At 48.7% G+C, this 14,070-nt stretch overlaps 2 protein-coding genes across 4 annotated transcripts in view; one reads left to right on the top strand and one right to left on the bottom strand.

The window, feature by feature from the left end:
• The window catches only part of LOC127614447 (uncharacterized), a 197,190-nt gene that overhangs the window by 80,750 nt on the left and 102,370 nt on the right, over positions 1 to 14,070 (top strand). The gene's annotated exons all lie outside the window — the stretch shown is intronic.
• rrh (retinal pigment epithelium-derived rhodopsin homolog) overlaps positions 1 to 14,070 on the bottom strand; it is a 41,821-nt gene that overhangs the window by 6,441 nt on the left and 21,310 nt on the right. For both annotated transcript variants that reach the window (XM_052085831.1, XM_052085832.1), the window contains exons 3-4: positions 13,261 to 13,360; positions 12,948 to 13,101 (exon numbers count right to left, since the gene is read on the bottom strand). In XM_052085831.1, coding sequence (XP_051941791.1) covers positions 12,948 to 13,101; positions 13,261 to 13,360 — 254 coding nt within the window. The remainder of the gene's footprint in view (positions 1 to 12,947; positions 13,102 to 13,260; positions 13,361 to 14,070) is intronic.

A 14,070-nucleotide genomic window follows, 5' to 3' on the forward strand; every position in this document is an offset into this window, starting at 1 on the left:
GAGCGGGGAGGTGATCGGTTCCCGTCCCGGCGTGCCACATACTGCGGGGAGGAGCCGATGCAGGTGGGTGACGAAAGCGCTGGATCGGAGCGGAGAAGGCACCGGTTCAACAATCGGGCTCGGTCTGACAGCAGTCAACGAGGACCTCACGCTGCTCCCAGCCGTCCGGAACCTTCCCCATCCTCGTTCTCCAAAAGTTGTGAGTCACGACCACGCGCAGAGCCTCCCGTGCCTCGGCGAACCGACTCCCGGCCAGGAAACCCCAGGAGATTGGAACTCGAAGGCGAGATATATGGGGGATCCCGGTCGCAGCGGGTTAGGGCTCTGATAGACTCGGGGGCTGATGGTTGTTTTATGGACACCGACTTCGCCGCTGACCTGGGTTGTTATGTCGAGAAGTTGGCCGATAAAAAGCGGGTTTGTGATCTCGATGGGCGCCTTCTGGCGGTCGTAACGCAAAGAACAGAACCATTAAGACTCAAATTATCCGGAAACCATGTCGAGCATCGACGGTTTTATTTAATGCGGTCTCGAGCCGCTCCGGTTGTTCTCAGTTTGCCCTGGCTCAAGACTCACAACCCCGTGATTTCTTGGGAGTGCCCGGCAATAGAGAGTTGGAGCCAGAACTGTTATGAACGTTGTTTAGGTTCAGCCGTAGGGGAGCTCGAACGTGCCGGTGACGACACCCCCGAAACTATCTGCCTTGACGGAGTGCCAGACTGCTATCATGACCTGCGACAAGTGTTCAGCAAAGATCGCGCACGCTTGTTGCCCCCGCACCGTCCCTACGACTGCGCCATAGACCTGCAGCCGGGCGCTCCGTTGCCGAATTCCCGGCTATATCAGGTGTCTCAACCCGAACGAGAGGCTCTTACGGAGTACATAAACAGCTCGCTCGCTGCAGGTCTAATTAGACCATCGCGATCACCGTTAGGGGCGGGATTTTTCTTTGTGGGGAAGAAAGACAAGACGCTGCGACCGTGCGTGGATTATCGTGGTTGGAATGAAATCACAATCAAAAATAAGTATCCACTACCATTGTTTGACTCCGCCTTCGCTCCGTTGCAATCAGCCACAATCTTTTCAAAATTAGATTTACGCAGTGCTTACCACTTGGTTCGCATCCGGGAAGGTGACGAGTGGAAGACTGCTTTTAAGACCCCGCTGGGTCATTTTGAATATCTAGTCATGCCCTTCGGGCTGACATATGCTCCCGCCGTTTTCCAAAGCCTTATCAACGACGTGTTGAGAGACATGCTGAACATTTTCTGTTTCGTCTATCTTGACGATATTTTAATTTTCTCCTGGTCAATTCAGGAACACAAGGAACACGTCAGATTGGTGTTACAGCGTTTATTAGAAAACAGGCTCTTCGTCAAGGCAGAGAAGTGTGAATTTCATGTACCTGTCATCTCATTTCTGGGGTTTATTATTGAGCAGGGCAAACTGAGAGCAGACCCCACCAAGACGGAGGCGGTGACAAACTGGCCAACACCGACAAACCGGAAGGAGTTACAGCGCTTCTTGGGGTTCGCTAACTTCTACCGTCGTTTTATTCGCGGCTACAGCCAAAAGGCACTCCCGTTGACCCGTCTGACGTCCACTAAAGTCCCATTCAAATGGGATTCGGCTGCGGACTCGGCCTTTGCTAGCTTAAAACCTCATTCACTAATCCTCCGGTATTGCAACATCCTAACCCTGACTTCCCATTCGTCGTAGAAGTGGACGCCTCGGATTCGGGGGTGGGGGCAGTGCTGTCCCAGCGTTCCCCGGTCGACCAGAAGTTGCACCCCTGCGCCTTTTTCTCTCGTCGTCTCAGTACAGCCGAGTCGAACTATGACGTGGGCAATCGCGAACTGCTGGCTGTAATCGCCGCCTTACAGGAATGGCGCCACTGGCTCGAGGGGGCTAAGGAGCCGTTCACTGTCTGCACCGACCACAAGAACCTGGAATATCTCCGCTCCGCAAAAAGACTCAACCCCCGTCAGGCCTGGTGGGCCCTATTATTGACCCGGTTCAACTTCATCCTCACATACTCTCCAGGTTCTAAGAACACCAAGCCCGATGCCCTTTCCCATCTCCACGACCCCGTGGAGAGGGACCGGACGCCGGAGGCCATTCTCCCGGCCCAGTGCATCGTTGAGGTGGGAGATCGAGCAGAAGATCCAGGAAGCTCTGGATGGTGTCCAGGTCCCGGCTGGATGCCCCGCAGGGAAGCTGTTTGTGCCCCACCTCTGCGCTCGGAGGTGTTGCAGTGGGGGCATGGGTCCAAGGTGGCCTGCCATCCTGGGGTGAACCGGACTGTGCATCTCATCACCCAGCGGTTCTGGTGGCCGCAGCTTCGGAGGGATGTGGTGGACTATATCAATGCCTGCTCCCCCTGCGCCTGCGGCAAGTCCTCACGTAGGCCTCCGGCGGGATTGCTCCAGCCATTGCCCATCCCTCCTCGACCGTGGTCACACATCGCCCTGGATTTCGTCACGGGTCTTCCTCCATCCCGTGGGCGGTCAGTCGTCCTCACCATCGTGGACCGATTCTCTAAGGCTGCTCATTTTGTTCCTCTGTCTAAGTTGCCGTCTGCACTGGAGACCGCCGACCTCCTCGTCCAACACGTCTTCTGGCTCCATGGAATCCCGATGGACATCGTCTCGGACCGGGGGCCCCAGTTCGTGTCCCGCATATGGAAGCGGTTCTGCCGATCCCTCGGGGCCACGGCCAGTCTGACCTCGGGATACCACCCCCAGTCCAATGGACAAGCCGAGCGTGCCAACCAGGATCTGGCGGCGGCCCTCCGCTGTGTATGCCTACGCAGTCCCTCCTCCTGGGTCGACCACCTACCGTGGGTGGAGTGTGCGCACAACACCCTCGTCTCTTCAGCCACTGGTAGGTCCCCATTCATGTCGGCCTACGGGTATCAACCGCCGCTGTTCCCGTCCCAGGAGGGACAGGTGGAGGTCCCGTCTGTGCAGCATCACCTCAAGCGAGCCCACCGCGTGTGGAAGGAGGCCCGAGCTGCACTGTCCCCCACGGCGACCCGGAACCGGCAGATCGCAGACCGTCGTCGGCGCCCGGCACCTACTTACGTGGTGGGGCAGGAGGTGTGGCTGGCAACGAAGGACCTCCGCCTGGCCGGCCCATCCGCGAAACTGGGGCCTCGATTCACCGGACCGTTCGTGGTCGACTCCATCATCAGCCCCGTCACAGTCAAGCTCCGGCTACCGCCCACCATGAAGGTTCACCCCGTATTCCACGTCTCCCTGCTCAAACCGGTGGCTTCCAGTCCCTTGGCTCCGTCTCCCACTCCGCCCCCTCCTCCGCGGGTCGTCGACAGTGACCCGGTGTACACGGTTCGTGCCATCCTGGACTCTCGGCGCAGGGGTAAGGGGTTCCAGTATCTGGTCGACTGGGAGGGCTACGGGCCTGAGGATCGGCAATGGGTGCCCCGCTCCTGGATCCTCTATCCGTCCCTTCTACGCGACTTCCACGCTGCTTACCCGACCAAACCGGGTAGGCCGCCGGGAGGCGTCCGTTGAGGGGGGGGGGGGGGGGGGGTACTGTCACGTCCCGTGTTTGCCAGCAGGGGGCAGGCCCTGTTGTCATCCTACACACCTGTCACCCATTAGGGACTAATTACACTGGCTTTATTTGTGCGCTCTGGCAGTTGACTTACTGCCGGAGAATTCCATGCCGTGCCAAAATTTCTCTCGCCCTATTTCTACTTGCATTTGATTCGTTGCCTCTTAGCCTTGTGGCTGTTATTACGCGTCGTTGTTCCTCTTACGAATGAAATTTATCTTCATTGTCTAATCTGACCCTCCTTGCTATCTTTTTCCGCAAGCGTTTTCTGTTGTCCTTTTATTTAATCCCTGGTCCCTATTTTGACCAGCGCTTTTTGTTATTCTCCCTGTCGGGTTATTTTGTGTTCATATTAAAGACTCCTTCTGTTCTTTGACAAACATCTTTCTGCGTCTGCTATTTCGGGGATCCTCTTCCTTATTTTGTTGTGCACGGAGCGATCATTCTATTGCTTCGGGCACAACGTGACAGAGGGACCAGCAACAGAAAAGGCTCTATCCCCTCTGAGCCTCGGTTTAGTTCTTGGTACTTCTAACAAACACTGGTTTGCTCTGTGAGCCCGCCGTATGTATCAACGCATCGGTGTCGCTGGACCCATCACTACTATTCTCGCTGCTCATGGAGTATTTGGCTATTGACCTCGGCATGTTTTGCATTTTGCACTCTCGGTACACCTGCTTTTTGTAAGTACGATTTTGGTTTTGTGATTTGGCTTTTCGCTCGCGTGTATTTTGGTAAATTGTTTTAGTTTGTATTGGCGGTCTTTAATTTTCCCCCTTGCCTTTTGTGCAAGCGCTTTTTGTTATTCGTTTATGTTCTCTCTGGTCCTTGTTTTGACCAGCGCTTTATGTTACCTCTTTGTCGGTGTGATTATAAGCATTAAAACCTATTTTCGTTACGGAGACCTTGTTTACGTCTACGCTTTTGGGATCCAGACTTAACTCGGCTTGTCTGAGTCGTGACAGAGAGAGAGAGAGAGAGAGAGAGAGAGAGAGAGAGTTTGACACAGTGAGTGTGCTCAGAGGCTTGAACATTATGTGCGTTGAGTTGAAAACCACTTGTTGCTAAAATTAAGTCACTTTCTTTCAATGTCGAGCATCATCCCTGGCTAACATAGCTGTTAGCTTCCTAACATCTGGGAAGCGGATGTTATCTGCGCTTCATTTGACGTTCTTCCGGTGAGTGTACATGGATGTGTATGTCTCAGAGTATGTGGGATTTAATCAACCTGATGTTAATTACTGTAGTTACTTCATTGTCGACGCTGATGTGCTCTCGACCCATTTAGGCCAGGTCTTTTGCGGAGTTTCTGATCGAGGACAACGCTGGAATTAGCCACCATGGTCCCCTAAATTCAGAAAGTGTGTAAAAGGGGGCACAGTGGTGGTCGCGAGGATATATATGTAGCCGGGTCTTTGGAAGGACTGGGCTGAATACAAAATAATTTTTATGTGGGCTTTATTCCCGACTGAACAATGAAAAAAAATGTACATTTTTAGGATTAAAGACTGAGATGTTTTAACAAAATTTTAAGAGTTAAAAAAAAGGGATATAAAAGCTCAAAGAAAATGATCTAACATATTAAAGAAAATTACACAAAAATAAACAACAGCAGTGGCTTGCTTAAAAGGAAAACAGAAATAAAAATTCATTATTTCCAACTAATGTTTTGAAAGGCGGACACTCTTACTCGATACATTCCGCCTTTCCAGTGTGTTGGGTGCATACGAGACACGCGGAAAAACCAAATAATCTCCCCTCTAAGGAACATATAACACAGTTCATCTAATTCCACAGTCAAAAAAAAACCCAAACATATTTACATCTTGTCACGGTGAGAACACTTGTACAGCTGTTCACAAGTCCCACCAGCGGAAGCATTCAATTTCCCAAACCATGATCTCTTACTCAACAAATATTTAAATAATCAACCGTCCAGCCGAATACAACCCCTAACATGTTTCATGGTAAAATAGTTACCAATTACCTAAATATCGCCTTGGTCACAATGACGATCATCGGTTTTTCAAGTTGGGATGAGCGGCATGCACAGTTCAGTGACTATCCTCCTTCACGGGCATGTCATCCTCCCTTCACTTCATGGTCTAATTCTCACTCGCGCTGTATGTTCCCATGTGTTTTTGTCGAACATTACTTTTAAAGAAACAGGGCGAACAAGGCAGCCCTCGCTACAATATCAAAGTATGGTTCACCTGGTTACATTCTGCCCTGCTACAAGTCAACGTCCTCGGTGACTTATCACTCTACCCCCCCCCCCCCCCCCCCCCCGTCTGGTTGAAGTCGTGGTATAGCGGACCACTCCTGCTAAAATCTGGGAGAATACGTCTGGATATAACGAGATGGCATTGCACGCTGACACAGAGATTGAATGGATTCTTGTGTTTCCCTGCAGTTTTCCTCTTGACTTTTGTGTAGGGCAGAACTTGGTACACCTACACTAACAGTCACTTTTCTTTCCCCCTTCGGTGCAGGCACAGGTCTTGGACGTTCCTCAGACATGCTAACATCCGATGTGGCATGAAGGCTTTGTCGCGAGTCTGTTTCCAAATTTGGCTCCTTGCTGTTTACTTGCTTCTGTCCCCAGGGGTTGGACTCTCTTCCACTCTGGAGTTGCTCACGATGAGAGGCGCAGAGCAGGTGTGGGCATACTCATTGCCCCCCGGCCCAGTGCCTGTACATTGGGGTTCACACCGGTAGTCGAGAGGGTTGCCTCCCTCCGCCTTCGGGTGGGGGGACGGGTCCTGGCTGTTTTTTGTGTAAATGCACCAAACAGCAGCTCAGCATACCCACCCTTTTAGGAGTCATTGGAGGGTGTGCTGGAGAGTACTCCTGCTGGGGACTCCCTTGTTCTGCTGGGGTACTTCAATGCTCACGTTGGCAATGACAGTGAGACCTGCAAGGGCGTGATTGGGAGGAACCCCCGATCAGAAGTCGAGTGGTGTTTTGTTATTGGACTTCTGTGCTTGTCACGGATTGTAACGAACACCTTGTTCAAACATAAGGATGTCCATATGTGCACTTGGCACCAGGACACCCTAGGCGGCAGTTCGATGATCGACTTTTTGGTTGTATCGTTGGATTTACGGCTACATATTTTGGACACTATGATGAAGAGAGGGGCGGAGCTGTCAACTGATCACCACCTGGTGGTGAGTAGGCTCCGATGGTGGGGGAAGATGACGGTCCGTCCTGGCAGACCCAAACGTATTGTGAGGGTTTGTTGGGAGTGTCTGGCGGAATCCCCTGTCAGAAGGAGTTTCAACTCCCACCTCCGACAGAGCTTTTCCCATGTTATGGGGGAGACGGGGGACATTGAGTCCGAGTGGACCATGTTCCGTGCCTCTATTGTTGAGTCGGCCAATCTGAGTTGTGGCAGTAAGGTGCATCTCTGCTTTTTGCAGATAATGTGGTACTGTTGGCTCCTTCAAGCAGGGCTCTCCAACTCTCACTGGAGGATTTAACAGCCGAGTGGGAAGCGGTTGGGATGAAAATCTGCACCTCCAAATCTGAAACAATGGTCCTCAGTCGGAAAATGGTGCTGTTCCCCTCCGGGTCGAGGAGGAGATCTTTCCCCAAATGGAGAAGTTTAAGTATCTTGGGGTCTTGTTCACGAGTAAGGGCAGGAGAGAGCGAGAGATTGACCGACGGATCGGTGCAGCATCTGCTGTGATGCGGATGTTGTATCGGTCTGTCATGGTAAAGAAGGAGCTGAGCCAAAGGGCGAAGCTCTCAACTTACTGGTCGATCTACATTCCAACCCTCGTCTACGGTCACGAGCTATTGGTCGTGACCGAAAGAGCGAGATCTCGGATACAAGCGGCCGAAATGAGTTTTCTCCGCGGGGTCTCCGGGCTCTCCCTTAGAGATAAAGTGAGAAGCTTGGTCATCCGGGAGAGGCTCAGAGTCGAGCCGCTTCTTCTCCACATCGATAGGAGCCAGATGAGGTTGCTTGGGCATCTGATTCGGATGCCACCTGAACGCCTCCCTGGTGAGATGTTCCGGGCATTTCCCACCGGGAGGAGACCCAGAGGAAGACCCAGGACACGCTGGAGAGACTGCTGGCCTGGGAACGCCTCGGGATCCCCAGGGGAGATATTGAAGTAGCTAGGGAGAGGGAAGTCTGGGCTTCCCTGCTAAAGCTGTTGCCCCCGTGACCCACCCCCGGATAAGCGGTAGAAGATGGATGGATGGATGGATGGATTAATGGTCCGAGTGAATAGGCTTGTCTAAACATATGTGTTTTGAGGCTGGATTTGAAATGTGTTCATGAGTCTGTATTATGAAGGTCAGCAGGGAGTGTGTTCCAGAGCTGGGGAGCAGAGTTAATGAGTCTGTATTATGAAGGTCAGCGGGGAGTGTGTTCCAGAGCTGGGGAGCAGAGCGACTGAAGGCTCTGTTTCCCATGTCGACGAGGCGAGCAGGGGGGACAGTGAAGAGGAGAGAGGAGGAAGAACGAAGAGAACGGACAGGTGTAGGAATATGGATGAGGTCAGATAGGTATGGAGGGGGAAGGTTATAGATGGCTTTGAATGTCAGGAGCAGGATTTTATATTGACTGCGGTGTAAAATGGGGAGCCAGTGGAGATGTTGAAGGACAGGTGTAATATGGTTTATGGATGGTATGAGCTTGATAATGCGGGCGGCTGAATTTTGGACCAGTTGAAGCTTATGGAGGTGACCATACCTGAAGCACTCGAAACTGCCAAACAAAGGCTCCAAGCCTTGTCCAGCCGCCTAAAGCGGTACACGAAAGAGGATGAGGCCAGACGAATAAACAGGCTGTTCGCAACACAACCTACGAAAGTGGCAGGGTCCTAACAACAGAGCTGACCCACCAAGACTGGAAACTGAAAGGTACTGGAAAGGCATATGGGAGAAGGAGGTTGCACATAGCAGCAGTGCACAATGGCCGGTGACCCTGAGAGAGAAGCACAGCAACCTCCATGAACATAACCCAGTTACCATAACAGTGGCAGACATACATAAACGAGTCTCAGATATGAAGAACTGGACAGCACCAGGCCCGGACATGGTCCACACCTACTGGCTAAAGAAACTCACAGCACTCCATGAGTGCCTAGCTGCACAAATGAACCAGGTGCTGATTGATGGGACTCACCCAGGAGTCACATTTGATGGACACTTACCCAAGTGTCCATCAAATGTGGCATATACCAAGGCGATGCACTCTCCCCACTGCTGTTCTGCGTAGGACTGAACCCCCTAAGCCAAGTAATCACCAAGACAGGCTATGGATACCACCTCAGAAATGGAGCTACGATCAGTCACCTCCTCTCCATGGATGACATAAAGCTGTATGCTAAGAGCGAAAGGGACTCCCTGATCCACACTACCAGGATCTACAGCGGGATGTCATTCGGGCTTGAGAAATGTAGTCGGATGATGACTAAGAAAAGGAAAGGTAGTGCGCAATGAAGGGGTCTCACTCCCTGAAGGAACAATAGCAGACATTGAGGATCTCGGTATACCACAAGCCAATGGCAACCTCGAACTGGCAACAAGGAAAGCGGCTAAGGCCAAATACCTCCCGCGAGTGAAGCAAGTCCTAAGAAGGCAACTCAATGGCAAGAATAATACCCGGGCAATAAACAGCTATGCCCTGCCAGTGATCAGATACCCTGCAGGAATAATAAGGTGGCCAAAAGAAGAGATTCAGACCACGGACATTAACACCCGAAAGCTCCCAACCATGCATGGAGGGTTCGATCCCAAATCCAGCACCCTGTGACTGTACGCAAGCCGAAAGGAAAGAGTTCGGGGACTAGTGCGTGTAAAAGCCACTGTCCAGGATGAAACATCCAAGCTCCACGAATACATCAAGGAGAAGGCTCCAACGGATGGCGTCCTCAGAGAATGTCTCAGACAATGGGAAACAGAGGATGAGGCGCTGGAATAGGCACGCACAAGGGAGGACAGGCCCCTAGACGGGATGTACCACCGGACCATAACTGAAGTGGCTGATCTCAAGAAGTCGTATCAGTGGCTACAGAGGGCTGGCCTGAAGGACAGCACAGAGGCACTCACCCTGGCTGCTCAGGAGCAGGCCCTGAGCACCAGAGTCATTGAGGCGCAGGTATACCACACCAGATACGACCCAAGGTGTAGGTTGTGCAAAGAGGCACCTGAGACGATCCAACACATAACTGTAGGGTGTAAGATGCTGGCAGGGAAAGCCTACATGGAACGCCATAAAGAGGTGGCTGGCATAGTCTACAGAAACATCTGTGCAGAGTATGGACTGGAAACCCCAACGTCAAAATGGGAAACACCTCCGAAGGTGGTGGAGAATGACAGAGCAAAGATCCTGTGGGACTTCCAGATCCAGACTGACAAGATGGTAATGGCGAACCAACCAGATATTGTGATCATAGATAAAGGGCAGAGGGAAAGCTGTTGTAGTGGATGTAGCAGTCCCAAGTGATGGAAACATCAGAAAGAAGGAACATGAGAAACTCGAGAAATACCAAGGGCTCAGAGGAGCTGGAGAGAGCCTGAAAGGTAAAGGTGACAGTCGTGCCTTTGGTGGTCGTAGCACTCGGGGCAGTGACCCCCAAACTAGATGAGTGGTTGCAACAGATCCCGGGAACAGCATCGGACATCTCATTCCAGAAATGTGCAGTGCTGGGAACAGCAAGGATACTGTGCAGAACCCTCAAGCTTCCAGGCCTCTGGTAGAGGACCCAAGGTGAATGAGGGCCGGACACCACCCGAGGGGTGAGATGAGGATTTTTTACAAATATGTATAGTGATAAAAAAATTTTTACTGTTTAGTGAATTTGGTAATGTTTAAAGGAATTAAGTGTGAAGACAAGAAACTGAGTGTTTGTTAGTTAGATTTACAATTGAAAAAAACCCACACCGGTGTTGAGAGGTGATCACACAATTATTTTGCTTTGAAGGAGGTACAAATAGGAAATTTAAGTTTAGTTGCATTTATTTCTCTTCACTGTATTTTGTGTGATAATAATTCTTTTGTCATGTATTTGTTTAATGTAAATGTAATGTTTAATGTCTCCTTGTTTTTTTTATGAATGTTGTCTTGTTTCCTCTGCCTCTGCCACTACCTCTCAGGGTTGACATCCTTGGTTCCTGTGAATGGAACCTAGCATTGCTTTTACTGGTCCAAAGAACAAAGTAGTTTCAGCATCACAAATAATTATAAAACAGACATAGTCCTCGTAACACGTTCCTGCCTCACGTGATATTTTCAAGACCTTCTTGTTCATGTTCACAGTCATTTTTGTCTGTTTTGATTCCTGTGTAGTAAGTATTTTTGTAGTAGTGGTACTCACTGATTTGGGTTACACGTGTTTGGACTCTTGCTATTTAGTTTTCTGTATTTTCGGATCTCAGCCTCGCAGTGGATATACATCCTGTGGCTGCTAAGGAAGCACGGCCTGCCACAGTAGCTGTTGAAGCAATTCTCTCTAGTTATTGAATCACTCCTGTGTTCATCCAGTGTCTGGTTTGGTGTTGCTACAAAATCGGACTGTCATGGACAGGGAGGACTAATAAGAGGCTCTTCATTATCTGCCCAATTACTCTTGAGGACTTGTACATTGCAAGACCGAAGACAAGTCCAAGCAAAATTCTCTTAAGGGGTGTTCACACGGCAAGATTTGGTCCGGTGCTATGCCGGGGCTGCCCCGTTCGCACGTGCAAATTAGCTCCGGCGTAGCCCCGGATAAAGGCTTACACAGGACCAAATTTGATACACCTCAGAGAGGTGGTTTAAAATTTGCTCTGGAGCAAATGCTCGTTTGCGAAGCAGCACAGATGTAAATTTGCATGTGTGAACGCAACTGGGCTAAATTTGCTCCAGAGCAAATGCTTGTGAAGCGTACATACGGCGAAAATGCGTTGCTTTCGCGCTCTGTCGGACTTCCGTCATATGTTTGTTTAATAATGACACAAGACTTGGCTGGTAACATCTTTCCTTTTGTAGGAGACTGGACTGTCTCGGAGTTGTTAGTGTAATTTGTTCCTTTGTTGTGTGTTCACAACCCCCCGACCCCCATATAATTTATTTTGTGATTTCCTCTCTTGATTTTCTGTTTGGCGCATTATGTGTTTGCTTTTCTGAGTGTCATTAAAGTCATCGTTGATTTACGTTTTCGGGGGCGGTCACTCTCGAGCAGAAGGCACGGAGACCGAGAAGGAGAAGGACATGCCTGTCCAGTAGTCGATTGAGTTGTGTATGTACAGTACGTTTTAAAAAGAATCAACACGACAGCTCATTTGTTTTCTGTCGTTTTGCTCCGCTGCAGAAACTGCCATGTGAACGCAAGTGGGGCTGCACCGACGCTGTGCTTGCGCTCTCAGCGGCTTTGTACGCGTGAACGCTCCACACAATTTTCAAAATATATCGCAACAAACTACATCGGTGCAGCGCCGGAGCAAACGTGTGCCGTGTGAACACCGCATTTGACTCACCCACATTGGACATGACCTTTTCCGGCTCCTTCTCTTTGACTGGCACTAATTAACAATGCACACTAAAACCAGGAGCCATTCCAATAGTTTATTTCCCCTCACCATTAACTTTGTAAGTAGTTGACTTTATCGTAACACCGATTTTGCAAATATCTGTGGTAACATTATTAGCGTACTCATTGCTGTAGCTTCCTACCTCTGAAGTGATATCTGTTATTGTAGCTTTGCCACACTGAATCATTTGCAAAACCGTTATTGATCAGTTCTAACCCACGACTGATCACTGTGCATTATTGCACGACTGTTGTATCAGTATTAGCACATATTTCGGGACACTTTATTTTGCTTTATGACTCTGGATCTTTTGCACAAGTACTATATCACTTTGAATTGCCTAATGACTCTGTACTTCTGTGCTTATTTCCTAAATGTGTATTTTTTTATGGTGGCTTGATTGCAATACTAAAGCATATTCAACTACCAAAGACAAATTCCCTGTATATTTGAACATACTCGTAAAATAAATGTGATACTGATTCTGCACTCCAGCTACAGATTTCCTGTGTGGAGTTTGCTTGTTCTCCCAGTGCCGACGTGATTTTTCTCAGTGCACTTTATTTACACCCCAACTTACAGTGGGCTGTGGACGTCTTTATTCCTATTTTGTATTGATTTCAGAAATTGATTTAAGGTCTTAATGTACATTTCACAATAACGTAGGCCCAGTTTCAGGGTATCATATACATCAAATTTCATAATTTAATTCCATGGAACCAGAATTACATAATTAATTGTACGTATGTACTTTTTACACCAAGTACTGTCACAATATTTGCACATGTACTTTTGGGAGGCAATAACAATGATTTTGAGTTCAAGCAGTATTGACAACTCACGCGTCATTCTGCCGCCAGTTAATGGTGCATGTAGCTCCAGTTGGGTCTGGGGCATAGCCAGCCCAGCCCACGATAGGCATGGTGGACCAGAACAACGCATTAAGCCATGCTGCCAGAATCAGAAGATTGTATGAACGCACTGTCATTTTCTGCCCTGAAGAGACAAAGGACAAGCACATGTGCACGGAAAGTACTGTACAGTATTTATACATTATTGTGTCTATTTCTACATATTATTGGCAACACATATTCGAGTGGTTAAAAGTTGTTCACTGCACACGCCGTAAATACAGAATACAATATGATTCTATACCTATGTCAGGCCTGCAAATTGTGAAGTATCGGTCTATGGCCACCACAGTCAACAGGCCAATGCTTGCCATGCCAAAGAAGATGTTGAGAGCTGCATAAATCTGGAATCAAAAACAATTGGAGCAGTCTGACATTATGCCCTGATAACAGTCCTCAAATAGACCATGCCAGGGAGGCCACGTGGGACCCCCAGGTAACATTATTTTAATTAAAATTTTAATATATCTTTTTTTTAATGGTGTTCCTGATGATGTGAAAATGTTTCAGTTATTTGTCTTAAATCCTTCTTGTTTGTTTTATGTAAAGACCATTAATCAGGATAAAATGTTATTCAGGTGTACGTCTAACTGTCTCATACACCAGTGCTTCTCAATTATTTTCTGTTTCGCCACCACGAACAAGAAGTAAACCATTCACGACTCCCCACTCTCTGCCAGCACGATAAATATTATTTTACCTGAAATGTAAAACAAAAAAATGCTTGTTTAAACTGTAAATATTTTTGACCAATTTATTGCACCATTTCATTCTGAAAACTAAAATTAAATAAAATCTCGAAATAATAAATTCAAATTCAGCTCAGCAACATTAACTTAGGAGCACAATATATAAAACACTATAGTCTACAAAACAAAAACAAACAAAACAACTTGTGCTGATTTATTAATTTTTTAAAATCAAAATGAGCAAGTCAGTATTGATGGCTTCGATGAGCACGTTTTACAATGTACTTTTCTAGCGGTTTATCAGCATGATTGAGGTGCCATGTCTTGAAGTGGTGGCTTGATTTATTTGGCTTCATGCTGTCAGC

This window comes from Hippocampus zosterae, chromosome 14, assembly GCF_025434085.1.
Source record: "Hippocampus zosterae strain Florida chromosome 14, ASM2543408v3, whole genome shotgun sequence".
In the NCBI taxonomy this organism is placed as follows: Eukaryota; Metazoa; Chordata; class Actinopteri; order Syngnathiformes; family Syngnathidae; genus Hippocampus; species Hippocampus zosterae.